The 25,864-nt window shown below is 46.4% G+C and overlaps 2 protein-coding genes across 13 annotated transcripts in view; one reads left to right on the forward strand and one right to left on the reverse strand.

Annotated features, from left to right (window-relative positions):
* HEATR1 (HEAT repeat containing 1) overlaps positions 1-813 on the forward strand; it is a 47,494-nt gene extending 46,681 nt beyond the window's left edge. For both annotated transcript variants that reach the window (XM_061161409.1, XM_061161410.1), the window contains exon 45: positions 281-813. In XM_061161409.1, the coding sequence (XP_061017392.1) occupies positions 281-369 (89 nt within the window). In that variant the 3' untranslated portion in view covers positions 370-813. The remainder of the gene's footprint in view (positions 1-280) is intronic.
* Positions 814-1,392: 579 nt separating this feature from the next.
* LGALS8 (galectin 8) lies at positions 1,393-24,563 on the reverse strand. Of its 11 annotated transcripts, none has more exons than XM_061161414.1 (13): positions 24,426-24,515; positions 22,615-22,688; positions 22,097-22,244; positions 12,057-12,145; positions 10,977-11,187; positions 9,418-9,537; positions 8,741-8,797; positions 7,914-7,940; positions 7,671-7,793; positions 7,083-7,171; positions 6,719-6,745; positions 5,991-6,156; positions 1,393-3,466 (listed from the first exon to the last, which is right to left on the reverse strand). In XM_061161414.1, exons 3-13 carry the CDS (start codon positions 22,139-22,141, stop codon positions 3,317-3,319), a joined length of 1,104 nt encoding a protein of 367 aa, XP_061017397.1. In that variant the 5' UTR covers positions 22,142-22,244; positions 22,615-22,688; positions 24,426-24,515; the 3' UTR covers positions 1,393-3,316. The 11 variants fall into 11 exon arrangements, with proteins under 11 accessions (XP_061017397.1, XP_061017398.1, XP_061017394.1 ...); XM_061161415.1 differs by lacking the exon at positions 24,426-24,515 and adding an exon at positions 23,815-24,419; XM_061161411.1 differs by lacking the exon at positions 24,426-24,515 and adding an exon at positions 23,702-24,419.
* Between the last annotated feature and the right edge of the window lie 1,301 nt (positions 24,564-25,864).

Below are 25,864 nucleotides of genomic sequence, written 5' to 3' on the forward strand. Positions count from 1 at the left end.
TGTGTGAACGACGGTACCGAGCGGCATTGCTAGGCGTCTGCAGTGTCCATTTGTGCACCACTGTTTGGGGTCTTTCTCCGCTTGCCAAGTCTAAGACCGTAAGAAGGGGAGGCAGGCAGGAAGGAGAAAGGCAGGAGGCACTTCCAGGATGGCTTCCGCCTCAGGACCGTGCTCCACTTCTCTCCTGACTCAGGGACTCGCAGCGAGAGCAGGACGTGCGGACCCAGGCCGATGAGAACCGGGGCAGGAAGACTGACTTGTGTTCATTTTTTTTTTTTAGATGAATGTGAAGAGGTGGAGCACCAGTGCCAGAAGACCATCCAGCAGCTGGAAACCATCCTGGGAGAGCCTCTCCAGAGCTACTTCTGAAACTCTGGGTTTGGGTATTTCACACTCTGTTCAGAGGTCAGACTGCTTTTTCATATCTTTATTCTGGGTGTTCAGGACCATATTACTTTTGGTGCCTTAACCCCACTTGGACTTCTTTACAAAATTCCCACCTGATTTGTGCGACCACAGAAGCCTTTCCTGCCAGTTGTACAGAACCTACAAAGAGTGAATGATACGGACTGCTGTGTTTGTTTCAGCGTTGATTATGTGTGTAGTGTGTGCTCAGTTGCTCAGTCTTTGGGACCCTCTGGATTGTAGCTCGTTGGGCTTCTCTTTCCATGGGATTCTTCAGGCAAGAATACTGGAGTGGGTTGCCATTTTCTCCTGCAAGGGATCTCCCCGACCCTGGGGATCGAACCCAGGTCTCCTGCATCGCAGGTGGATTCTTTTACCAATAAACCACTGGGGAAGCCCCAGAACTGATTGCAGTCTCTTCTGATTGATGTTACTGTCACTATATACATGTTTAATGTTAGCATTCAAAGCTAACCTGCACTTGGACTGTAAAGCCTGAATGTTCGTGGTAAAGGAAAGCTTTTGTACATGGTGTCCATGTCAGGCATTTCACTCAAAGTAGCTCTTTACTTCAAGAAAATGAGTTACTCAGGACCTAACAAGAATGCTTTCAGCCCTGAAGCCATTGGATTTTTACTTTTCGTTCTGGGTGGATAACACTTCAGTCTTGTGTGTGCCCCATAGAGCAGGTCGTTCTGGAATGCATCTTCTACTCTGGACTATCTCTCCTTTATCCTTCAGTCTCTTGGGGGCAGGGTGGGGTGGTGGAGGCAATAGATTGTTTATAGAACCACCACACCCAATGATCCTACAAATAGCCAGGGCCTCAAAACAAAAGGAGCCCCTCCAGAGTTAGATGTGCTCACATTTCCATTGGCAGTTAACCAAGAATTGAGGAAAAAAGTAAATAAAAGAATTTTTTCAAGGCTTTAAAGTTCTCTTATCTCTATACCATGTCATGGTGAAGCTAGAAAGTGAACACTCAAGCAGAGTTAAACAAATCTGCCTTTATTTTAAGACATTAATTGATGCCTTTTAAAATTTAAGGCATCTAAGAACTGTTCCATAGCTGTTAAAGTCTGAAAGCCCTTGATCTAATTTAATATAGAAATTTAGTGTGGAACTGTGACAAGCAGAAGGCTGGTTTGCGTCTGGAGACAGAGCTTGCTAGGAGTGCGTATTCTCTTTAAGAAATGTCACAACAGGGTTTATTAATAAATGCTAACAGCTTATTTTCCAAAAACAAGATTTTATATTTACTCTATCAAAGAACTGACTTACTATTGTCCACATAAAAGGAAAATGTACTATGGTTTAAGACTTAAAACAAGGTAAGTGGGCTTTTCTTTTTTCCTAAGTGGGCCACAGTTTCTGCCAAGCTCTCTGATGTTCCTTTCTGAAGGAAAAAAATACCCTGGGGATTCTAGACCTTTCTTGCCTTGTACAGCTTTCCCAATATCCCCACCTCCACCATTATTTTTTTTTTTTTTTAGTTTGGTGAGACTCAGCATAATAAAGTAACATGAAAAGATGGAAAAGAATAAGTGCTCGAAGTTTCCACACTGAGTACCTTTAGGAGTAAGATTGGTAATAGTATTTTCTGCAATATAGGGATACAAATAACACCTGACCACAAACTGTTACGAAAATAGCCCCAAATCCTGGCAGAATTCAGCCCAGCAATTTAACATGATGAAATGATGCGACTGATCTAGCCTTTTCTCTCCCCTCTCACAAACCTCTGAAATTCCCTGTAACAAGATCTGACCTGTAAGAATTCTACAAAGAACTTCTGCCAACTTGCTTCAAAGAATAATAGACAAAAATTACAGAAATGCAACAGTTTAACTTGCTGATACAGGTTTTGATTTTAATCACTAGAAGCAGAACAGTGTTTTGATCTCTGGCACTAACGACGATGGACCCGTCTCAGACGGGCAGAGGCAGTGCTGGTCTGTGCACTGACCAGGGACCGCATAAGCGAGCCCCTCCTCACGGGTCTCGGCTGCTGTGTCTTACTTCTCTGAGAGGCCTGCTTCATAAACAGTCATCAGATCTAATCTTGACACTGCTTTGTCACCCACAGACGTTTTACAAATTGAGACGTCTCTTGTCTACCTTACACTCTGTAGAGTATGTGCATAGGAGACCTCTGGCTCACTCGAAACTCCAATATTCTAAAATATGCATTTACTGGTACAGACATCAGTGGCCTTGAGACTGATGTCAAGTTAATTTCAACATCATTTGGTTCAGTTTTGCTTTGCTTTTTGCCTTTATCTTTGTGCTGTGTTTAGATTTCATAGTGTTAAATCATTTGGTAATGCTTACAACTAGCAGAGCTAGATATTTATCATGCTAAAGAAAATCTCCAGACATAAATCAGCATCAGTCCTCCCAATTATGGGATACAGTCAAACCCTGAGCCAGCACTGGAGGAAGTGTCGCCTGTAAGTTTGTGTCCTCAGGTGATTAACAGAGTAATCCTTCTAAGCCCCTGGTGTGTGAGGGAGGAGCAGCGGCCCAGAGCTTGGCAGAGCAGGGGATGCATGCGCCCCACTGTGTGCCCCTGGCCCCCACCACACACGCAAAGCTAAGTGCTCAGTGCGGGCTGGCTTCCTCTGTGACCGTGGACACTTCCTAAACGCTTGCTGAGCGCAAAGTAGGTTTAAAAGAGGCAGTCAAGGTGCAGAGGAGAGAGCAGGAGAGCCTGTTACAGCAATGGCTGTGACCACTGTCGCATCAGTCTTCTCACTCTGGGCTCGGCAAGGCGCGCAGCACGGACTGAGGATACCCAGCGGGACGTAAGGACTTAACAATGTATATAAAGCATGTCGTGATAGATGTGTTTTACCAAGGCCAGTGTTACAGAGGTCATGCTGTAGTTCAGCGTTGGCAGCCCCTGTGTCAGCTACCAGCTCCGCACTTCCAGCAAGTGGATGTCACCGTCGATCTCCAGCGTGTCGATTTTACTCAGCTCCTTAAATCTGTGCTTGTACTCCAGGCTGTGGACACCGTTTACCGCGACTTTGAATTCTCTCACGTCACAGTAAATTATCATCTGGAAGGAAAGCACACATGAGGGTTCCCCAGGCTTTAGAAGTTTTTGTGTCTTGCACACAGAATGTTAAAAAATAAACCATTTAGTTCTTCTCCCAGCCTGCCAGCACTGGCACCCTGCCATGGTTTCTAAGCTCTGATGAGAGTGTATCTGGTGGTGGCACTTTCCGTCTTGTCCCACTCAGGGAAGTGACTCGCACGTAGCTGGAACCTCACTGTGGCCTGAGGCCCACTGGCCGCTCTGTCCCCTGCTCCTGCCCCGGCTCTCAGGGAAGTGGGAAGTCGCCCTCCTCGAGACACGTGGGAACTCAATCGAAGGAGAAGAGGGAGCTGCTTCGTGCCCACAGCCCAGGAACCCAGGGGCTTGGGTCCTCACCTCTCTGCCTCAAACTTGGGTTTGGGGCAGCTCAGAAAATATGGATCCCAGGTCAGGGCACCTGGCAGGGACTGCACTGCTGCCTGGTGACTCGGACCCCCACCCCACTCAGCACACTGTTTCTCTAACGCTGGTCAAAGCTCCTTGTTCTGTGAACCTCTGCATTCTGGCAGAGAGGCAGTTCAGAGTCATCACTGGTGTCAGCCCGTCAGCGCTAACAGAAGAGTCTGCTGTCCTTTAAATCCCCCGTACACCTCAACCTTTTCCCCTGCTACCGTGTTCCTTGTGCCAGTCCGGCCACCCCCTCCGCCCCGTCTCCACCCTCACTGCAGAGCCCCCTGGGGCGAGTCCACGGTTCTCCCCTCGCTCCCTGCCCCCACCCCAGAGGCAGATGGAGGCGCAAAATCTGGATCCTCAAAGCAGCAAACTGAGTGTCTCTTTTCTTTCGATAGGACTAGTAGAAATGACTGCTAGGGGAGATTAGGAAGGGGGAAATTCCATGGATGATAGCAATAACTGACACAGATGAAGGCAGAAGGCTGATGCAGAGAACTGGGGGAGCTCTCCGTGACTGGGGGTCCTGCGCTCACAACAATGGTGGAAACCCCAGTTTGAACCAGGCAGAAAGACTTCTCTGGTGACGGACATTTAACAGTCTCCACAGAACAGAGGACACACCACCCCAACAGGCTCAGAAGGGAAAACGGCTCCTACGGGACCTCAGAGCAAGTGAAAGCCAGCATGTTACAAATGGGAGAATTTATTATTGTCCTCTTTCACATTAATGCAGTAGTCCCAAACTTGGGGCTCAAACTGGTCAAAAAAGAAGACACTAGTTCCCAGTCACCAACCACAAGGATCGACCTTCCAGAGCATCCACCGCTCCTTCAGTGAACCCACATCACCCACACACCCTGACATCTGCCAAGTCAGCAACCCCAGGGCTGCACTTCCCACCTCAGCGACTTGTCCATACGTCCACAACATCTGAAAAACACAGTGTACCCACATCCTTCTGAATCCCAAACCAGTATCCATCACTTCCAGAGAACCTGTGCTTGGCTTACTTCTGTTACTTCACACACGCCAGGGCATGCCTTAGACTGGAACTTATTAATAAAACTAATGTCAGATTGCCACCTTATATTCAGCCTGATGTTCGTGCTTTCAGCAACTCTGAGGAATCTGGCGAGCTCGAATTGTCCAGAGCACGTGACAGTTTAAAATGCGGAGGCATGACCGAAATCAGTGACCCTCAGTGACCACATGAGGAGTCAGTCACGTGAGCTAGTGAGGGTGCCCGGCCGACCACGCGGCATCCGACGCCTGGAGGCACACCTGGGGAGAGGCTGTGTTGTGAGACTCCACCTCTGGGGGCTCCAAGTCCTGATGGCCTAAATGTGTCTTTCTCTGAAGATACACAAGCAGGATCGCTTGGAAGAAAGTGCTGCCACCTCAGCTGCATGTCAACAAGACGACAGGGCAAGGAGGCTCAGCTCCCATGTCCTCGTGGTCACTTAGGGTTCAACATGTTACTCAACCCTGAGACCAGGTTCCTGTTAAAATTCCTATTAACTAATAGGGGCTACACAGAAACTGTCATCATGAAAAAACATGTCAAATAATTCCAATGTAAATAATGTGGCACTCGACTGGCTTGGCCGTTTCTGCTGATTAACCTATGTTACAAAACGGCATTCAAAATAAGTCTCCAGCTAAACAAAACCACACACAAGCTCCACATATTAAGCTGTACTTGATCTAAATAGTGAAAGTCGCTCAGTCGTGTCCGACTTTTTTCGGCCCCATGGACAAAGTCCATGGAATTTTCCAGGCCAGAATACTGGAGTCGGTAGCCTTTCCCTTCTCCAGGGGATCTTTCCAACCCAGGGATCGAACCCAGGTCTCCCACACTGCAGGTGGATTCTGCACCAGCTGAGCCACAAGGGAATCCCAAGAAGACAACAGTGGGTAGCCTATCCCTTCTCCAGTGGATCTTCCCGACCCAGGAATCAACCAGGGTCTCCTGCATTGCAGGTGGAGTCTTACCAACTGATCTATGAGGGAAGCCCAGGATGGACAATTTATCCTACCCCTGCCCCCAGGATTCTTTTTCCTATCTCGTTTTAAAAAAAGATAATCATCTCACCTCAAAGTACATCCCAGGACTAAAAGGGAAACAGGTAATATTTCTCTCTTCTTCTCCCCAGGCCTCCCGAAGAAAAGAATTTCTTACAAATGCTTTCATATTCAGGCGTGGGTTCAAGTGGAGAGCAATATCCTTGGATTTTCCTGATAGCAGATCAACAGTAAAGCTTTTGAGAGAATTAAAAAACTAATTAGCCAAGGAGAAGAGAGGGGTGCAGTTTTAACAATAAGAATTAAGCTGATGACACAGCACACGTAGACTCAGGACCCAGGAATGCCAGTGGAGGTGATATTTAAAATTGTGAGTCAGTATACCATTGGTATAAATATGTTATTTGCAAAATAAAAATATGGAAAGCTTAAAGATCAGTGTTTAAGACTATAAATCCGATTGGGAAGAAATTAATGGGTTAGAATAAGTGACCCAAAAGATCACATCTGTCACGGGAATAGGGTCCCTCCAAAGTAGAAACACTCTAAACATTTACAAGTATCCTGTTCTTCAAAGTGTACTGTGTGTGCTCAGCCGTGTCTCTTTGCGACCCCTTGGACTGTAGCCCGCCAGGCTCCTCTGTCCATGGGATTCTCCAGGCAAGAACACTGGAGCAAGCTGCCATTTCCTTTTCCAGGGGATCTTCCCAACCCAGGGACTGAAGCTGAGCCTCATGTCGCCTGCAGTGGCAGGCAGGTTCTTTACCACTAGCGCCAACCTGGGAAAATAGCTCTTACTTCAAACTTTCAGAACTCTGGACATCTCTGGAAAAGATTATAAAAGCAGGAATTCTTTAAGTCCCATGACAAGAGAAGTCCTGACAAAACTGATATGCTCTCATACGCTGCCCTGCAGTTCAAGGCAAGGGCGTGCCTTACGGACAAAAAGCCATCCTCCTGTGTAGCCACAAAAGGCCTAGGACTCTGCCACCAACTTGTCCTTAGCAGTCTAACTGCCTCTGGCTTTAACTGGCTTATTTCTCAAATGAAGCTTATGACGCTAGCCCGACTTGCACCTCACGAGACTGCTGTGACAGGGTTATAGCCGTAAGAGACACCCACGGCAGCATCTGCACTTTTACGGTCACTTAACGACACTGACCCTTTGGCGTTTGTATTTACTTCTCCTTTTATGACGACAGTCCGTCCAGGGCCCATGGAGGAGTTCAACCTTGCTACGAACGGCAGAGTCTGCAAAGAAACCCCAGTCAGTGCCAGGCGACCTCAGAAAGAGATCTCGGGGGAGAACTGGCTGAAGACACCGGGACATGTTTAAAGGCCGTGACCCTGTGACCCCCGTGAAGGGACAGATGAGTCTGCCTGGGTCCCAGGTGGGTCCCCGGCCGTTAGCACTGTGCCGGCTCCCAGCAGACTCTCCGTGAGGCTGTTTCAGACCATGAAGTGAATGGGTGTGGGGGGGGAGCTGGGCCTCCCTGAGTGACACTCCCGCTGAGACGTCACCTCGGCTGGGGTCTGACGCGTGCTCTGTGTCCAGCCTGGAGGGGAGGCGGCCGAGGCGGGGGCAGTTACGGAAACACACTTGGGGCTCAGGGACCTGCTCTCCGTCCACGACACACAATGCCAGCGCCAAGTGGCTGCTTCGGGCTTGGACTGGGGGTGGAGGTTACGCGACTAGCTAACTAAAACTTAACTCGCTACACAGAATTAGGAAAATTTTGGCTCTTCAAACCTTTGACAAACAGTTGATAGGTAGTATTTTGGTGCAAGTCAAAGTGTGATTGGCTGGCGAACCTTTGCTCTTGGTGTAGACAGTTCTGGGGACGATTTTAGAAATGTCTCCTCTATTACTAGGCTGTAGGGAAACAGTTCTGCGATAAGGTATGGAATAAGTGAAGCTGTCTTCCAAGGTTTAAACTTCATTTCCTGGACACTCATAAAAAGGTTCCACATGTTATATAGCAAAAATACTTACAAGCTGTGACCCGCCAGACTTTAGTACCTATTGGAAAAGAAAGACAAAATGAGAATGTGTGACAGACAAGCAAGAAATAGACTGTGTAACATGAGCAATCATCTTCCTGGCGGTACGACTGGGATAGTGGGGCCTCCCGGCCCTGGGCGCGGGGACAGGCAGGGGCCAGAGCTTTCTGAACACGAGCAGGGCGCTGCAGAGCCACGCAGGCTGGGGGCAGCCCGCCTGTCCTACTCATCGTCTCAGTTCTGTAACTCCTCCGTGCGCTAGGCATCTTCCAGAGGCCACACGTGGGGTCAGACATGGTTTACTTCTTTCCAGGGTGCGCCCCAGATGCTGAGATTAGAGTCTACTTATGAACGTGCCGAGATCAGTTAAGACCTCACTTTTCTCCACTAATAACAGCTAAAAGGTCTGAACTGCACTTGTTTCCATGGGGAACAAGTGGAAACGTGGAAGTTGTTTACTGATTCATTGGCTGTGCTCACTATGTATAAACACCTCCTGCCAGCCCTACTCAGCAGCTAAGAGTTCTTTGTACATTAAGATGGGTGGGGAGTGGTCAGATCACTGAGTCTAAACAGCAAGACTTAACGCAACCGGCACCCTGAGTATATGCCTCAATTTTCAACTTCCAGCATATTAATTATTAAAAATGTAAGTGTTCACATTAAAAACATGGTTTCATATTATAAGTGTTCATATTAAAAATGTTTTCATATTAAAAACATAACTTAAAAAAACTCAGCCTGCCTGCCACCTAATTTACATGACAACTAAAAAGACATTTTTAGACATTTTTAAACTTTAAGAGATTTAATAATTACATTTTCTTTACTTATCCCTGTCTGTTCCAGAGTAGATCCTTGGGTACTTCCTAAATCCTGAAAAAAAGTTCAGATTAATGTTTAACATCCATCAGAATTCTAAATATAATCTTCTTGACATATCAAAAAAATCATAAATGGTACTAAACATGAAAATATGCAAATATCAAAAAATGCAGGCACATTAGCATTCTTCTCCTACTACCAAACTGACAAAAGCTAGAGGTAAGAAAAAGTGTGAAGACTGAGCGAATGTATACAGATCTTGAGACTGTAATTTGTTTTACTGTCTGTGGAGGGCAGGTTAGCAATTTCAACTGGACATCCCACTGCCGGGAAACAGTTTTAGAGAGAACTACTCCACTGTACTCCCACGTCAAGGAAATACCCCCACTCCAGCTATAAAGGGTTGGTTGGCTGGTTGTGGTTATCACTTCAGGTTTTTTGTTAGAACCATGCTAGATTTGAGATCTACAGGCAATAAGCTCTAGTCAATGATTAGCATCCTACTAGTCTGAATATTTACTTCTAAGAAATTAACACACTAGTGAGGGATATGTTTACACTGTTTTCATCTCAACAGATGATGTTAAAGATGTTTCCTACCATTTCATCAGAAGACGCCGCCAAAAGGGGACCCCCAGACAGCCCCCCTCCTCCTGTGGAAGGGCCCTCACCGAGCTGAAGCTGAAGCCCACAGAGTGAATGGTGACTCTGCCGTAAACGCCCAGCGTGTCGATCCTCTCTGGGCTGATCCTGTAGGCATACAGCAGGGTGTGCTTTCCATTGACAGCCACCTGGACAAACGGAAAACAGCACCTCCTCCAATAAAGCACTTAATAAATGAATTTTATTAATTTATCCAAGTTTGAATCTGCTGACTCAGATTTAGGTTGAGACTTTTTCCCACAGGTCTCCGCATGACACGTCTGACCAAACTGTGATGAAAGCACCCACAACGGGCAGCACTCTCAACTTCCTTGGAGTTCTTCATCTGACTGAACACCAGGGACACTCTCTCCAGACAGATCACGCATCTGTGAACGCATGACCACATCCCCGCGTGTAGCAGGCCTGTACATGAGACACCCTGGCTGCCCATGAGCCCTGGCAGAGACCTGCCCCACGACCTCATCACCCTGCTGTCCTGAGGACCAGACTCTGGAGACCACCCCACACAAGGCCGGTGCTCCACACACATCTGGGTACTTTGCTGAATGAATGAACCTGGGCAAGTGACCCAAGTTCTCTGAAATTTCTATCCGTGAGCAGGAAGCACGCGCCCTCCAGACGCCGCTGCTGGGAGGAGATGACCCTCTCGTGAGACTCCAGCCAGTGCCTGACCAAGAGGGCACCAGTGCTCCGGGCTCCTCCTTCCTCCCTCCCAGATGCCAGTACACGTGTACGGAGTGTCGGGAAGACACGCAGAACACAATACGGTCTCTGACCTCAAGGAGCTGAAAATCCCATTGGAAGGCAAGAGAAATGCAGGAAAAAAACCCAAAGCACAACAGTACAGACAGACGTTTAAAAAAAAAAAGATACAGACACAAGGACTCCAACAGTGAGAAGAGGGAGGGATGGTGGGAGGGGGAGGTTCGGGCAGGAGGGATGGTGGCAGCAGGCTCTGAAGGTCAGAGGAGTCTGCACCTCGGGTGGGTCGTTTCCCTCTGTGCTGTCGAGTCTCTACTCTGCGAGGCTCCACAGGCTGGAGCAGCCTCGGGACCACACCCCACCTCTGCGCACACTAGGGATAAAGTGCTCAGCGGTCCTGATGACGCATGGGCTTTCTAAGCTCCTCTGGTCAGAATCGCTGGACCCTATGGGACGAGGCACTGCAGGACAGAACCGACCACCCCCCGGCCCCGACTCCAACGCCAGGATCCCGTCCGTCAGTTCAGACTCCCCCACACTCGGGGTTCTAGTGCCTGCAGTTAACTTTCCATCATCAGTGTAAGCCTGAGCCAGTTCAGAACGAACTCAGTCCTGCAAGGAGACACAGTCCAGCAAAGATCCAGCCACACTGGACCTGCATGGCGACATCAGCAGGGACACAGGAGCCAGGCTGTGCCTCCTCACAGGAAGGTGCCCACCGTGCCTGCCTTCTGAGAAGAGTTATAAAGCCAAACCCCTCCTCTGGATTTAGGAGACGTAAGGGCGAGTTCACGCGTGCAGAGGGCTTCCCTCACGCTCACTGTCACGAGTGAGGAGTCAACCTCCACCCTCCAAAACCTGCCTGGAACTTCTCCTTCAGCACCATGATCACAATCTCGAACGACTTCTCTTTCTTGAAAGGCATGTCGTAGGTGATCTCCTCCCTGCCCCACTTCTCATTTCTCAGAGTGTTGCAGACAATGCAGTTGGCCCTTTTGAAGCGTGGATTGAAATGGAAGGCCACATCCGCTCGGGGTTTCACGCTGCTGCCACACTGCAGGTCCACCTGGAACCTGTGAAGGGAAGAGACGGGCCACGTGGGGACTCAGGAAGGCGGCCGCGTGGAAACCCAGGCCTGTTGACACCTGACCCACCCAGGGGGCCCAAACGGTCCAGAACAAGCACCTATTTACTGGCCTCCCTGCAGGAGGGCTGGCCCAGGGGTCCCAAGCTCTGCCAACAAGGTGGAAGGGAAGTATTCACAGAAAACTATAGGAAATGGCCTCAATAGTTGACATCTGTCTTCTGTCCACTCCGCCCCTTCCCCCCAAAAACCACATATGGACCCAGGCAGCTACACAAACAACGTGAGGACCAGAGTCCCAGCTTCCAGGAACCGTGAGAAAGAAGACATCACCCTGGGACCGCGGGTGCGGGCAGGAAGGGGCTCCCGCCTGACAGCTCCATGGCCTGCCCTTCAGCCGTCTGGACTGTCCCCTTTAAAGGTCGCATTCACCTCTTACTTAAACCACTGTTACTCGGGCGTCAGTCATACAGAGCCAAGTCCAACTCCAGCTGATACAGCCTCATCCAGACTTTGTGCCCAAGGCAAGCATTACATAAAACCACCTGGGACAGGCCCGAAGAGATGCTGTGGGAAAGTTACACTGTAACTAGGCCACATCCTTGTCATCTGACCACAATTCCCTCCACTGGCTATGTTTCTAATTCTTTACAGTAAAGTCAGACTCACGGCAATAAAAAATCCAAATCACCTGTATTTCAGTTTTTCATTCCGGATTCCTCAGCACCTTGGCCAAGGCTGCGGTAAAAGCAAAATCAGCCTCAAGTCCCCTAATGGTCTCTCCGACGTTATTTTTTGTTGTCCCACAATCACAAAGATGCACTTTACTTGTGTTCTCATCTAATACCATGACTTTACCTGTCCGAGTCACTAGGAACATGCCCACGTAGTACAATCAAAGTTCCCGGCTCCAATTGCTCAGAAATGGTCCCAACATAGGGGATTACCTAGGAAAAATAATTTTAACAAATGTTCATTTACAAAATCAAAGGACTACACTCTTAAAGGCTGCACATGAATTTGCTCAGACCCTAGCATTTTTCCAAGTCCTCACTATTCAAACAGCTGTGTGGGAACAACACAGCTTGGAGACACAACACCTGCAAACCACTCTGGGTTCTTGAGAAACAGACATACTACTTACAGTCCTTTTCATCTGGCTGGAGTGTGTGTGCATGCTCAGTTGTGTCCAGCTCTTTGTGGTCCCGTGGACTGTAGCCCACCAGGCTTTCTGCCCATGGAATTCTCCAGACAATAATATTGGAGTGGGTTGCCATTTCCTCCTCCAGGGGATCTTCCCAACCCAGGGACTGAACCCGCGTCTTGCGTCTCCTGGCTTGGCAGGCGGATTCTTTACCACCTGAGCCCCCTGGGAATATCTGGCAGAGGGTTGTATGAAATGCCACGCCTTGCTCCTGTTTTTCCTAAGGTTCCATGGATGATCCCAACATGATGGAGGCCGGGCCAGGCCCTACCCTAGCGCTGAAGAAGACAATGACAAGCACTCACTGCCTACAGAGGGCACTCCAAACTAAGCCGCTCCACCTTCCCTGGGACCAGGTGCCTTACCTTACCCACTGGGCTCCCACACTGCGCCCCACATGGGAACCAGAGACCTTCACGGTCTGAAGGACGCACTCACGGTGCCTGTGGGTCTCTCAAGACACAGCATCTACATACCTCGCCTGGTCCAGGGCGCAGGCCTGGGCCCTGACCGGAGGTCCCACACAGGATTCGGGTCTCCCACCTGCCCCTTCCTCACCTGGAACACAGCATTTTTGTCTGGGGCCTGACACAGGATCACATCTTCTCACTCCCCTCCCCTGGGTGGCTCTACCATCCTCCCTGACCACTGGTTATGTGGCTGCGCCTCCTGCACCCCAACCACATCCCACTTCCACCTGGAGCCTCTGACCGACCGAGACAAGCAGGCCAGACGCCAGCATGCCTTATACCGAGCTCACCTGGGTTATGACACCTATGCTAAAATTGACCAAGGGAGCTCTGATTGTCAAGAAGTAAGAAATAAAACAAAAGAGGCCATATAATGCCACCTCAGACACAATCTCGGGTATGAAGCCTTTTTTGGACTCTCTGGGCCAACTGAATCAGCCCTCTGTGAGGGTCATCATGGTACTTGTTACTCTGTTCCTGTGCAAACACATGCCTAGATTTTGAGCTGCATGGGGCAGGACCCAGCCGTCATCTTTACACCCCCAGGACAGAGGTCAGACGATGATCCACAATCACTTGGTGAATGAATGAGCTCTCACCATTCTGGAAAAAGGGTTCTGACAGGCCTCACAAACGCAGAGGCATGGCAACTAAACAGCTGCTGAGCAGTGTTGCTGCCTTAAGCAGTAAGACAAGCTATCACCAAAGCCAGTGACCATCTGGTGTCACAGCCATTGCTGGGGGCAGCATTGGGGAGATGAACAGGGCAACAAACCAGAAAAGGAAAAATGTAACAGATGTGCAGAGCATGGCCACAGCCACACATCAGACTGGATGGTTTCTGTGTATAGAGAATGTGGAAGTCATCACTCTTCTCAGCCACAGCCAAGAATAAACAGCAGCATCCTTCATGATGTATATCTCTTAATAAAATGAGAACCGTTTTTGTAACTTCAATTTTTTTTCCTATGTTCAACTTATATTTGGGCTTCCCAAGGTGGCTCAGAAGAACCCACCTGCCAATGCAGGAGACACAAGAGATGCAGGTATGATCCCTGGGTCCGGAAGATTCCATGGAGGAGGAAATGGCAACCCACTCTAGTATTCCTGCCTGGAGAATCCCATGAACAGAGGAGCCTGGCAGGCTACAGTCCAAAAAGTCAGACATGACTAGCAACTGAGCACAACTTATATTTATGCAGAATATTTAATAACACAGAACTGTTAGTAAAATAATTACCAGTGAGAAAGTAGCCTACAAAACTCCATACAGTGTGGTCTTAACCAAAAGGAAAAAGAAAACACTAAAGAAATAAGCCAAAAATGTTACAACACTTTTCTTGAGGAATGAGATTTTAATTTTCTTCTTTATATATTTGTATACTTTCCAGATTTATATAATAAGCATGTATAATGTTTATTACCACAGATTTTTTATTATATCAGTCTGAGAAACAACTGTGCTGCAAATTTGGGCAATTTGCTGTTTTCCATGTTAATGCTTTCTCTTTAGGAATGTACCCTGATTTATATTAATATCACTGCTGCTGCTGCTCAGTCGTGTCTGACTCTTTGTGCCCCATGGACTATAGCCTGCCAGGCTCCACTGTCCATGGGATTTTCTAGGTAAGAATAGTGGAGTGAGTTGCCATTTCCTCCTCCAGGGGATACTCCCAACCCAGGAATGAACTGGGGTCTCCTGCATTGCAGGCAGATTCTTTACCTGCTTAGCCATCAGCAATACTCAACTTTTTTGGACCATGTGAAGGAAACAAAAGCCCCTCAGCCCACTTACTCCCTCACAAACAGGCTCCTGTGGAAAGGGAGAAGGGTGCTGTTTTCAAGGCAACTCCAAGCTTTGAGGCTTTGGTGTTTCACAAATAATTTACGTAAAACAATACAATGTAGATCTGAACACACTGGAGACAGTATCATAAACTTAAGCCTTACTCAGGTTTGGCATTAACCTGCCTGAACGTCCCAGCTGATTCATATGCTTTGCCTTTTTTATGTCATTTATCAGATGTCTGCTCTACACCAGGGTCGGGTCAGGCAGCCTGCAGCTGGAAAGAAGTATGAGTTCCGTCTATCCGGGAGGAGCTGAAGATACAGTTGGGAAGAAATCAGATACCCTCGGAAAGATGATTAGTGGAAACGTGACGCTCTGTCCAGCTGTTCAAATCGGAACCTCCTTCCAGCTGGGAAACCCTCTATCTTATGAACACGAGCCCTCATCCAAACTGTGATGAAGGCATATGATGCAGATCTGTCCGTCAGCACCCCCAGTTCAGACTCTAAGCTAGAAGCCATGACAAGCAGGAGCCAGGATCCTGCAGTGCTCGCTCCGGCCGAGGCGGGCAGCGGCTCCACCGGGGTCAGAGGCAGCAGAGGCGCGGCGGCGCTGCCAGGGCACAGAGGACCGTGTTGGTCCACTGCGGAGAACAGCCCTGAGCCCGGCGTGGGCTGCTGCCTGTGATGACATCACTGACAAGCCTGGCCCTTTGGTCCAGCCTGCTGACATCACTTAATCCCTTTTCTGCTCAAATTAGCGGCTGGTTTCTGTTTTTGCAACTACCAGCCCTGGCCAAGTCAACATCTAAAAAAATGGGGCAGGAAGGAAGTGTTGAATAAATGCTTCAGAAAAATGTATGAAGAACTGTAACTGAGGTGGCCGCAGCTGATGAATGCGGGATGATGTGACCCGGGGAAAAAGTATGGTTAGGCAGAGAGGAGGAAGCCAGTTCAGGTAGAGATGTCCAGTTACAAAGGCGGAGAGGCAGGGAGAGACAAAACTGACCTGGGAGACAGTAAACAGTAAGGGAGCAGTTAAAGACAAGAGTTAGAGTCAAACTTTAGAAAAACAAGACAAAAGTGGGGGTTGGAACAACAACCCAGTGGGAGTGAAATAAACTGTTGGGCAGAGGAGTATCTGGGAGGCTGCCTGGCAGTAAGCAAGACGGCACAGAGAGATAAGAACGTGATCCTCGCTGATGGCAGCAGAGGCTGAGGGGGTGGGGGCGGGAGAAGATAAACACTTTGAGCTATATCAAAGAAAACTGTCCATGTGGGGCCACCACCTAAAATGGTCAACTGTGGAAGAAACAGATTTCAGAAGGAAGAGGATGACTTAACTTGTGAACACCCGTAGTGTGAGAGGTTGGCAAGACACCTAAGGGGAAATACACTGAAAGGAGTGGGAGACTCAGGACCAATATGAAGTGAGTGGCCAAGACTCAGAAGTCAGAGAAGAGATGATGACTTAATAAAATGAGAGGTACTAGACAAGCTGAGAGAGGAAGTCAGGAGCAAAGTCTCAATGGTGGTCAGTTACGGGGTGTGCGGCATCAACACAGCAGACCTGGCTGCTGGCTTTGAAAGGCCTCCTTCCAAGGAACTTGGATCTGGAGAGAGCACCCACCACCCTAACTGAGAAGGGTGGGTTACCCACCTCAACTATTTGTGCGAACATGATTTATGCTCAACACCTGCTTTCCTGCTGGGAGTCTGGAGTTTTGGTAGCTGCTAGGCAGATGCTATCTACACAACATCTCTCAAGAAAGACCCTGGGTGGTGAGTCTCTAATGAGCTTCCCCAGAGGAGAAAATTTCACACATGTCACAGCTAGCCGCTGGGAGATTTAAGTCCATCCTGTGTGACACCACTGGCAGGATACCCTTGAAATCCTGTACCGACTTCCCCTGGACTTCGCTCCACGTGCCTTTCCCCTTTGTGGTTTTTGCTCTACACCCTTTTACTGGCACACATCACAGCCACGGGTATGACTGAGCTGGTGAATCATTACGACTGAGGGTACGTGGGAGACTTCAATGCAGGGAGTGAGAAGAGAAAGAAGAAAGAAGGATCTGACAGAGCAGGGCAGTCATGTCAAAGAAGTCAATTTTAAAAAGGGAATGTCTCTAACATGGAAAAATAAGGAAGACCTCACCCCTGCCTCCACCAAAAGATAATGAAATGGATATCATGCTCTCTGACATAGTGATTCTGCTTTTATAGACTTCTCTTGTAAAATACTAGCACATGTGCACAAAGATGCACCTCTAAGGATGTACACTACAGCCCTGGATAGTCATAAATAGATCTAGCCCTTTAACAGGGGGCTGGTTATATAAGTCACAGTACATCCATACAGTGGGCAAATTATGTAGCCACTAAAATAAGTGAGTAAACTCTATGCTGATACCTCCAAAATGTGTTAAATGGAAAAAAGCACGGTATAGCACAGTTTATCCAATATGATACATGCATGTAAAGAAACAGAATATACAAAAGGTGATACACACAACATATGTTCACTCCTGGATATTCACATATAGTCTCAGGAAGGATATGCAAAAACCTGGTAGAAAACAGTTACCTTTAGGGAGGGTAAATAAGCACCAAGGTAGAAGGAAAATTTATGTTTTAATGAAATCCTTAAATACTGCTTGAATTTTAAAAACATTGTACATATCTTTTCTTTGTATTTTTAACATAGTAATAAGGAAAAGTCATTTGAATTTGAGATAAATGAATTTAAAATTTTGAAGACAGATTAACTTCAAACTGTTGGGGGCTTGGCAGCATGGAAGGACACTGAAAGAAATGGACATCCACAAAAGGGAAGCTGGTTTGGAAAGGAAGATGAGAGTTTTGTTTTGAACTCACAGTCCTGAAGGGCTGGCAGGGCATCTAAGTGAGCTGGAGGTCACAGAACTATATACAAACTGTACACATATTCAAAAGATGATCAGTCAACACAGAAATAGACGAAGCACAGGCTGGAATCAAGATTTCAGGGAGAAATATCAATAACCTCAGATATGCAGATAACACCACCCTTATGGCAGAAAGCAAAGAGGAACTAAAGAGCCTCTTGATGAAAGTGAAAGAGAAGAGTGAAAAACTCAACATTCAAAAAATAAAGATCATGACATCCGGTCCCATCACTTTATGGCAAACAGATGGGGAAACAGAAACAGTGACAGACTTTCTTTTCTCAGGCTCCAAAATCACTGCAGATGGTGAGTGCAGCCATGAAATTAAAAGACGCTTGCTCCTTGGAAGAAAGGCTATGACAAACTGAGACAGCATATTAAAAAGCAGAGACATTACTTTACCAACAAAGGTCCGTCTAGTCAAGGCTGTGGTTTTTCCAGTGGTCATGTATGGATGTGAGAGTTGGACCATAAAGAAAGCTGAGGGCCAAAGAATTGATGCTTTTGAACTGTGCTGTTGGAGAGGACTCTTGAGAGTCCCTTGGACTGCAAGGAGATCAAACCATGTGTCAGTTGCTTAGTCATGTCCGACTCTTTGTGACCCCATGGACAGTAGCCCACCAGGCTCTCCCATCCATGGAATTCTCCAGGCAAGAATACTGGAGTGGGTTGCCATTTCCTTCTCCAGGGCATCTTCCTGACCCAGGGATCGGACCCAGGTCTCCTGTATTGCAGGCAGATTCTTTACCATCTGAGCTATAAAAAGTCCCTGAGATCAAACCAGTCAATCCTAAAGGAAATCAGTGCTGAGTATTCATTGGAAGGACTGATGCTGAAGCTGAAACTCCAATACTTTGGCCACCTGACGCAAACAACTGACTCACTGGAAAAGACCCTGATGCTGGGAAAGACTGAAGGCAGGAGAAGGGGACGATAGAGGAGGAGATGGTTGGATGGCATCACTGACTTGATGGACATGAGTTTGAGCAAGCTTAGGGAGTTGGTGACGGACAGGGAAGCCTGGCCCCACGCAGTCCATGGGGTCACAAAGAGCTGGACACGACTGAGTGAAATGAAAAGACAGCAAAGAAATAAAGAGAGACACTGAAGACAAGAGTGGTAAAAAGACAAGAAAGAAATGAAACTTAAGAGTTAAAAACGCAAGAGGGCAGGGAGGAATACATTAGGAGCGTGGGATTAACATATACACACTACTATTTACAAAATAGATAATCAATAAGGACCTACTATATAGCACAGGGAACTCCACTCAGTACTCTGTGATTAGCTACATGGGAAAAGAATCTGAAAAAGAATGGATATGTGTATACTTACAACTGAATCACTGTGCTATACACCTAAAATTAACACAACCCTGTAAATCACCAATATGCCAATATAAACTTGGAATTAAAAAAAAATTAGGATTCAGAAAAAAAAAATCAAAATGCAGAGTCATGGTGCAGAAATCAAGACAGCAGAAATCGATTGTCTCAGGAAGGAAGTTAGCAAAAGAACAAGGGAACAAACACAGGAATGATCTTCAGAGAGTAAAAAGAAAATTTTATCGTTTTGTGGGTTTTTTTTGTTTTTCATTTATTTTTATTAGTTGGAGGCTAATTACTTTACAATATTGTAGTGTTTTTTGCCATACATTGACATGAATCAGCCGTGGATTTACATGTATTCCCCATCCCGAACCCCCCTCCCACCCATTTTGTGTTTTAAGGTTAAACTGCAAGGTAGAAAGGGAGGTCCTTAGAATACTAAGGAAAAAAGAATAAATGTAGAAGTAAGGTTCCTAAGGAAATTGGAATCATGAGCTTTTCAGGGGGGGATTAATATTAGCAAATGGCTTGTTAACTAAAAGCGAGAACCAACTGGATTAATTTCTAAATAACTTAGCTCACACCTGATCACATCCTAAAACCTCTAAAAACAACAATAATAAAATATTTAAGTAGATTGTTGAGCTGCCAAACAGATTTCACTGAAGGAACTTCTGGTATGAAGATACTGTTGTCCAAATGACTCACTCAATTTAAGTGGAAAGAAAAGTGAGCCGGGCTTTCTTAAGTCTTGGAATTCTAGCAACTGAACTTGTCAATGAAATATACTAAATAGGAAAAAAATTATACAGGCCAGTTATACAACTGACTTAATCTTTTCCAAGAGTGAATATGAACAGAATTTGTCTACCACAATTTTTAAATATATTTTAAGTCATTTTTATTGAACTGATTTTAATTACACTGTTTTAGCTGGTGGCAGCTGCCCCAAACCAAGACAAAGCCCTTGTGAAGGCTATTCAACATCCTCAAAGTAATCCAGTTTGTTTTTGTATTTGGAAGATATTGTTAAAATAGTTATACTTTTGAAATTATATAATCAAGCAAACAATGCAGACAAGTGTGGTGGCCAAAATGTTCATTTGGGTTTCTCCATAACATGATGGAAAAACCTGAATGAACTTTTGCGTCAAATCAATATATTATTCAAAAAGACATGCATTTCGTTAAAAAATAATTTTGAAAGAAGCTTCAGCTTTATTATTGACACATTCTGTACTTCATGCTCTCAAAGTAAGAAATGCCCTAAAACTAACTCTATGTTTCTTTGCTGATATGAATGAATAGAATTCACATCAGCAGGAACTGAAATTTAACATATAAGAGACAACACATGTGGACCAAAACGTTAGAAACGTCAAGAGATAAAAACAGAAAGATGGCAGTTCTGTGTCTTCACAAGGCTTAATGAAGAGTATAGTAGAAACTCCATAAACACTTTCAGGTTGAGTGAACTGATCACTAAGGAAATACCCAGAATGCAGGAAGATATCTACTCTGGAAACACGCTGTCATGAACCATTCTCAGAACAGCACCAGGAGTCCTAAATGCAGCATCTGTTCCAAGTGCCCTGTCCTCAGGAAATGAAACGTCAGCTGATTTTTGTTTCAACTCTGTAGTTGAGGGTGCTAACCCCAGAAACCACAGCAAACATCAGGATCTCAGGTTATAAAATTTTGTTTTCTAAATAACACTCAAATAAGGTGTCTCTGTGATGATGCAGGGCAGAGTTGAACTTTAATCCGAACATCCATCCCTCCTGGCTTGAGCAAGGGTTACACTTCAGTTCCCCTTGGCAGGGAGAATATTTCTTTTCTTTCTTTCAATCTTTGCAGAAAGTCAAGTCTACAACTTTTGAGATGTTTTTAATTCTTGAGATGCACAAAATCTTTTAAAATGTCTAGCTGACTTCAAGTTCAGCAAGCGTTCCTTTTTAAACCTACTAGAAGTGAAGGTTATTTCTTCCAAAACTGACTTTGCTTTATATGGTGGTTGTACCTCATTCTTACACAATGACAGTAAACCTTAGGGGGGAATAAAGAGCTAGAGCTACAAAGTAAATAAAAAACTGAACTCACTTACACTAATAAGACCGGCTGAAGGCCTTACTTGAAGGACTCTTACCAGGAGTCTCCTACAGAGGGTTTACCACAAAAAAAAAAACAAAAAAAAAAACCCAAACAAGCAGCAACTCTGTCTTAGACCTAAATTCAAGATTCAGCTTCGGACAAATGGAAACTAGACATTTCTAAAGATTCTCACACCATATGAACTGAAACCAGTTCATCACTGAAATTTCTAGCAATTACATTCAGGAGTTCCTGGACTGGCCTGAGGCTCACACAAGACTATTAGTTTTTTTCCTTCTCCATCTCACCACTGGCTTTGAACATTCCCCTGCTCAAGTAACAAGCAGGATTTGAAAGGCAGAGGGAAAGCTGAGAAATGAACTTCGCATGAACAAGTCTAGTTAAAAAAGAAAATGAAAACGTGTACAGAAAGAAATCCATTCCCTCTGAAAATTACGTCTTATGATGGTCTGAACCTTCCTCCCACCACGATCAGAGTGGCTTCCCCATCACTCTCCCTCTGTGTTCTTTAACCACAGCACGTCTCATCACCTTGGACAGCCGACCTCTGAACAACACAGGTTTGAACTGCACAGGTCTGAATCCACTTACACTTGGATTTTTTTTTTTTTTTTTTCAGTAAGTGCGTGCTATCTAATTAGCGGTTGGCTGAATTCCCAGATGCCGAATTGTGGGTACTGAGAGGAGAGCTGAATATTGAATTTAAGCATCTGTGGGGCTGCAAAGGCTGGAAATGCTTTTTAGTCAACACCCACTGCAGTTCCATCACATAGCAGGTGTTCTATTTGTTTACTGAACTTTACTTCTGCCCCCACCCACCACCTGCAATGAAGAATTATTTGTTGTTGTTCAGTCGCTAAGTCGGGTCCCGATTCTTTACACTGCAGCATGCCAGGCTCCTCTGTCCTCCACTATCTCCCAGATAATTCCTAGGTTGGCCAAAAACTTCATTTGAGTTTTCCCGTAAGATGTTACTGAAAAACCTGAACTTTCCAGCCAATCCGATATTACTCTTTGGACTTGCTCTCAACACTGCCACAGGCAAAAAGTGATTGTGGAGATCAGTTACCGGGTTATAGATGACATTCTGTAGATTGTTTAAGGACAACATCATTCTCTTCCACCTTATTGTTGACTGGGCTCTCTTCCGGGTATGGTCGAAGATTTTAAATACGTTTCACTTAAAGAATTCCCAGATTGAAGTTGAGGCACGTGCCCTATGTAAAATCAAAAGGGAAAGAAAAATAAGCATACACCATTTTTCTTCATATTATAACTATTTTTAAATATGTAAGTTATTTTACTGATATTTATCAAATAACAGCATGCTATTACAATCAAAGATCTGACTCCAACTCTTATCAAATGTACTCTACTAAATAATTTTGTATTATGAGGACAGGACATATTAATTTAAAAAATACATCTGTAGAACATTTTTAACTTGGAAACGTTATTAAAAATACTTATTACTGGGAGTTCCCAGTGGCCTAGTGGCTTTCACTTCTGTGGCCCAGGTTCAATCCCTGGTTAAGGAACCGGGATCCCACAAGCTGTGTGGCACAGCCAAAAGAAACAAAAACTTACTATTAAAATACTGGACCAAATAGCAGGAAATACTCCTATACAATCATCAGAGACCTTCACTTAAATTTTCTCACCTGTACAATGAGAATATAACAGTATTCACCTCATAGGTTTGTTCTACAGATTAAATGAATAAATAAAACAATGGAACAGCACACGCTTTAGAAGTTTTACATATTGTTATTAGTAGAAGGGAATGCTCTTCCTCCTCCAAATTAAACAAGTTGAAAGAAAAAAAAAAAATCCAATGCCTCAAATATTAACTTCCCTGTGGCTTAGAAAAAAAGTGGGGTGTGGCGCATGAGCTACAGTTTTCAAGATAAAGGGACCCATCAGGGAAGACCTGAAGATGAAGGAGAACTAAAAGAGAAACAAAACTAAAGCTTCCGACATTTTACTTCCACTAATTCTATCATTATACCAAAGGGCAATACACACTGATCACATCTATCACTTTGAATCTATTAAGAAAAAAAAAATTGCACTTTGAACGCTGGATGTAACAAACTGAGTAGTTATGTTAAATTACATCAAGAGAGATTTTGCAGGTGAAATTACAGTTACAAATCAGCTGATGTCAAGACAGGGAGATTGTCCTCGATTATCTAGCGGGCCCCATGTAATTACATGAGCCCTTAATAAAGAAGGAAGCCAGAGAGATGTGGTAGAAGAAGAAATTAGAGATGTGAAGCATGAGAATTCAACACATGATTGCTGGCATTTGAGAGGGAGTGTAGGTGGGTACAAAAGGAAACTGTAAGAAAGAAACTCCGAAAACAAACTCAAGTTATCCTGGAAGTGGGCTCTTTCTGAGAGAATAGAGCCCAAACTGCAAAACACCTGCACTTAGCTTGTGACACCCTAATCACCTAACTCAGTTAGTAACACTCATCCTGGTCCCCCTAAGTTCTGATCAAAGATCTGTAAGAAATAAGTGGGTGTAATCAAAACATCAAGTTTTATGTCCTAAATATATACAATTTCTATTTGTCACATATACCCCAATTCCCCAGAAATTAAAAACAAAAACAAAAACAAAACTGTATCCCTCCTGGTTTATAAATGTGACCGCAATCTATTAACTTACTACGTTAGTCAAAAATCTCAAAACTTTTTGTTTTGCTCCATCAAACTCGGGAGGTATCAACAAGACCAAAAAAGAAAGGATACAGAGATTCCACGGCCACATTCAGAATTTACTTGTGACCAGAGAGTGATCCAATTTAAGCCACAGGCCCGTGTGAAACCAATCATTCCCGGAAACATCCATAGGCACGAGTCCTGCTGTAATTAATTAACACTTGGTTCGCATCCCAAGAAGCCATCATGATGCTGAAGCAGTTAAAGGACTTGCGTTCCCTAACGTTTAATCCTGCAGTCAGTGACTCTGCATCTCACAAAAAGCGTCTTCAGAATCCGGGAGGACCACGGAGGTCTGTCATTCAACTTGAGGAGCCCGTCATTCAAAACACTGGGAAGGAAACGACCCCGATCCCACCGAGTGAAGGCGGCGCTCGGCCCCAGGCTGGGGGGTCGCGGGTGCGAAGGCAGTCCCGACGGAGGGGGTGGTCAACAGCGGGGTCAGTGCCGGGGTCCCGGGGGCCGCGACCCGGGACCACGACTTATCCCTGGGGCGCCTCGCGCCGGGCAGTGCCCGCCGCCCAGCCGGATCCTCCGCGGTGACGACACGCGAGACGGGGAGACGGGGAGACGGGAGCCAGTCCCACCGTCTGACTCTGACGCGGGGCCAGAAACGCCCGGCCCCTGCTCGGCCGGCGCACCCCCCACAGCGAGAGGCCCCCACGACTCACCCCGGGACTGGCGTCGCAGGCGCTGAGCGTTGGCAGCTGTCGCTCCGCCGCGGCACGTCGTCCGCGTTCCCGTCCGGGCGCGCGCGGGCGGCGACCGGAAGTGCGAGGAGTCAGTCCGCCGCCATTGCCCGGTGCGCGCGCCCCGGGCGTCGCCGTCGGCCTCGCGTCTGCGTCCGGGTCGCGCTGGCGGCTCCGCTGAGCTGGGGGCCCGGCGCGTTGCTGCCGGCCACCGGGCTGAGCCTCATGCACAGCCTGGGGACTCGGAGCGCGACCGGCTGGCTGCGGGACGAGCAGAGAGGGAAGGGCAGAGTGTGTTTCCAAAATGCCCAGACTCTTTGCTGCAGTCGGGACTGACGGGCCGGGAAGTGCGGAAGAGAGGGGAGACCACCTGCCCCCTCCGCCCGCTTGTCCCCGGCCTCCAGCGCCGGTGTGGACGCACACAGGCCCCCTGGGCCCGACGAGGGCCCCCTCCACGCGGACGGGGGGGCGTCTCTGACCTTCCCTGGTCGCGCGGGTCAACCGGCTAGGTGCCAGGTATTTATTTTTCTAGGTTTGCTTCCTTGTCTGCCTGGGGTCAGAGTCCAGCCAGTGCAAAGAAAGATAATCTGACTTGGAAGCACCCCGTTTTGGGCCACACCTTCGGGTGTAAGTAAAATGATGGGGAAATGGGTTCAGTGTAGTTGGACTTCGTCCAGTCTGGAGCCGCCAAACACTTCCTCTAACTTGGACTTAAGTCACTGCGGCTTCTCCGCCAGTTTTGTGTTGCCGTTTTCTTAGTTTTATCAGGACTTCCCCGAGGAATATGTCAGCAGTACAAAGCCCAGTTCTGAGCACGGTAGGTGTTCAGAAATAACCAACTTTCCTGTCCAGGGCCCATACTGACTGCCAGTTTGACCTGCTGGCTGTAAAGAAACGTCAGCGACAAGCACAAAGTGACGTAAGCTACCTTGAACACCTGGTCCACTTTGTTTTCTGATAGGGATCATGAAGTTCTTATCTACCTACTTGTCTCTGCTTGACTTTTATCCAGGTTTCCTTTGAAAGGCAGGTTTTGCTGTCCCTGCTCTGGACTTTCTGCTCTGTATCTTTGGGCTTTATTATTTTTTATTTAAATTGAGAAATTCATTACACACTCCATACCATTGGACTCACATTCTAATTCCCTATTACGTTTCTCTCTTCCTATTCATTTTCTGTTTGCTTCACTCTTCAGGATTCAACTTCAGTAGTTGAATTTAACCTTTAACACACACTACCTGGAATTTGTACTTAGCCTTGTTCGATCTATTCAACACGGATTTAAATCGAGAAGAGGAAATTGTCCTGTATATTCCCCAATGCCTAGTGTTATAATGCTTTGCATGAAGTTGACACTCTAAATGTTAGGATAAAGTGACAGGTTATTGATAAAGTAAGGAGCAGTTGAATGTCTTCACAAC

The sequence above is a fragment of the Dama dama genome, chromosome 15 (genome assembly GCF_033118175.1).
Source record: "Dama dama isolate Ldn47 chromosome 15, ASM3311817v1, whole genome shotgun sequence".
Taxonomy (NCBI): domain Eukaryota; kingdom Metazoa; phylum Chordata; class Mammalia; order Artiodactyla; family Cervidae; genus Dama; species Dama dama.

Bases quoted from the DNA above. Each gene is read 5' to 3' on its own strand.
- LGALS8 (XM_061161413.1), bottom strand. From the start codon at position 22,141: ATGATGTTGTCCTTAAACAATCTACAGAATGTCATCTATAACCCG. The intron at 12,146-22,096 runs GTAACTGATCTC...TATTTTTCCTAG, and splicing joins AGAATGTCATCTATAACCCG to GTAATCCCCTATGTTGGGAC. The intron at 7,794-7,913 runs GTAAGTATTTTT...GTTTCCCTACAG, and splicing joins AGTCTGGCGGGTCACAGCTT to CCTAGTAATAGAGGAGACAT.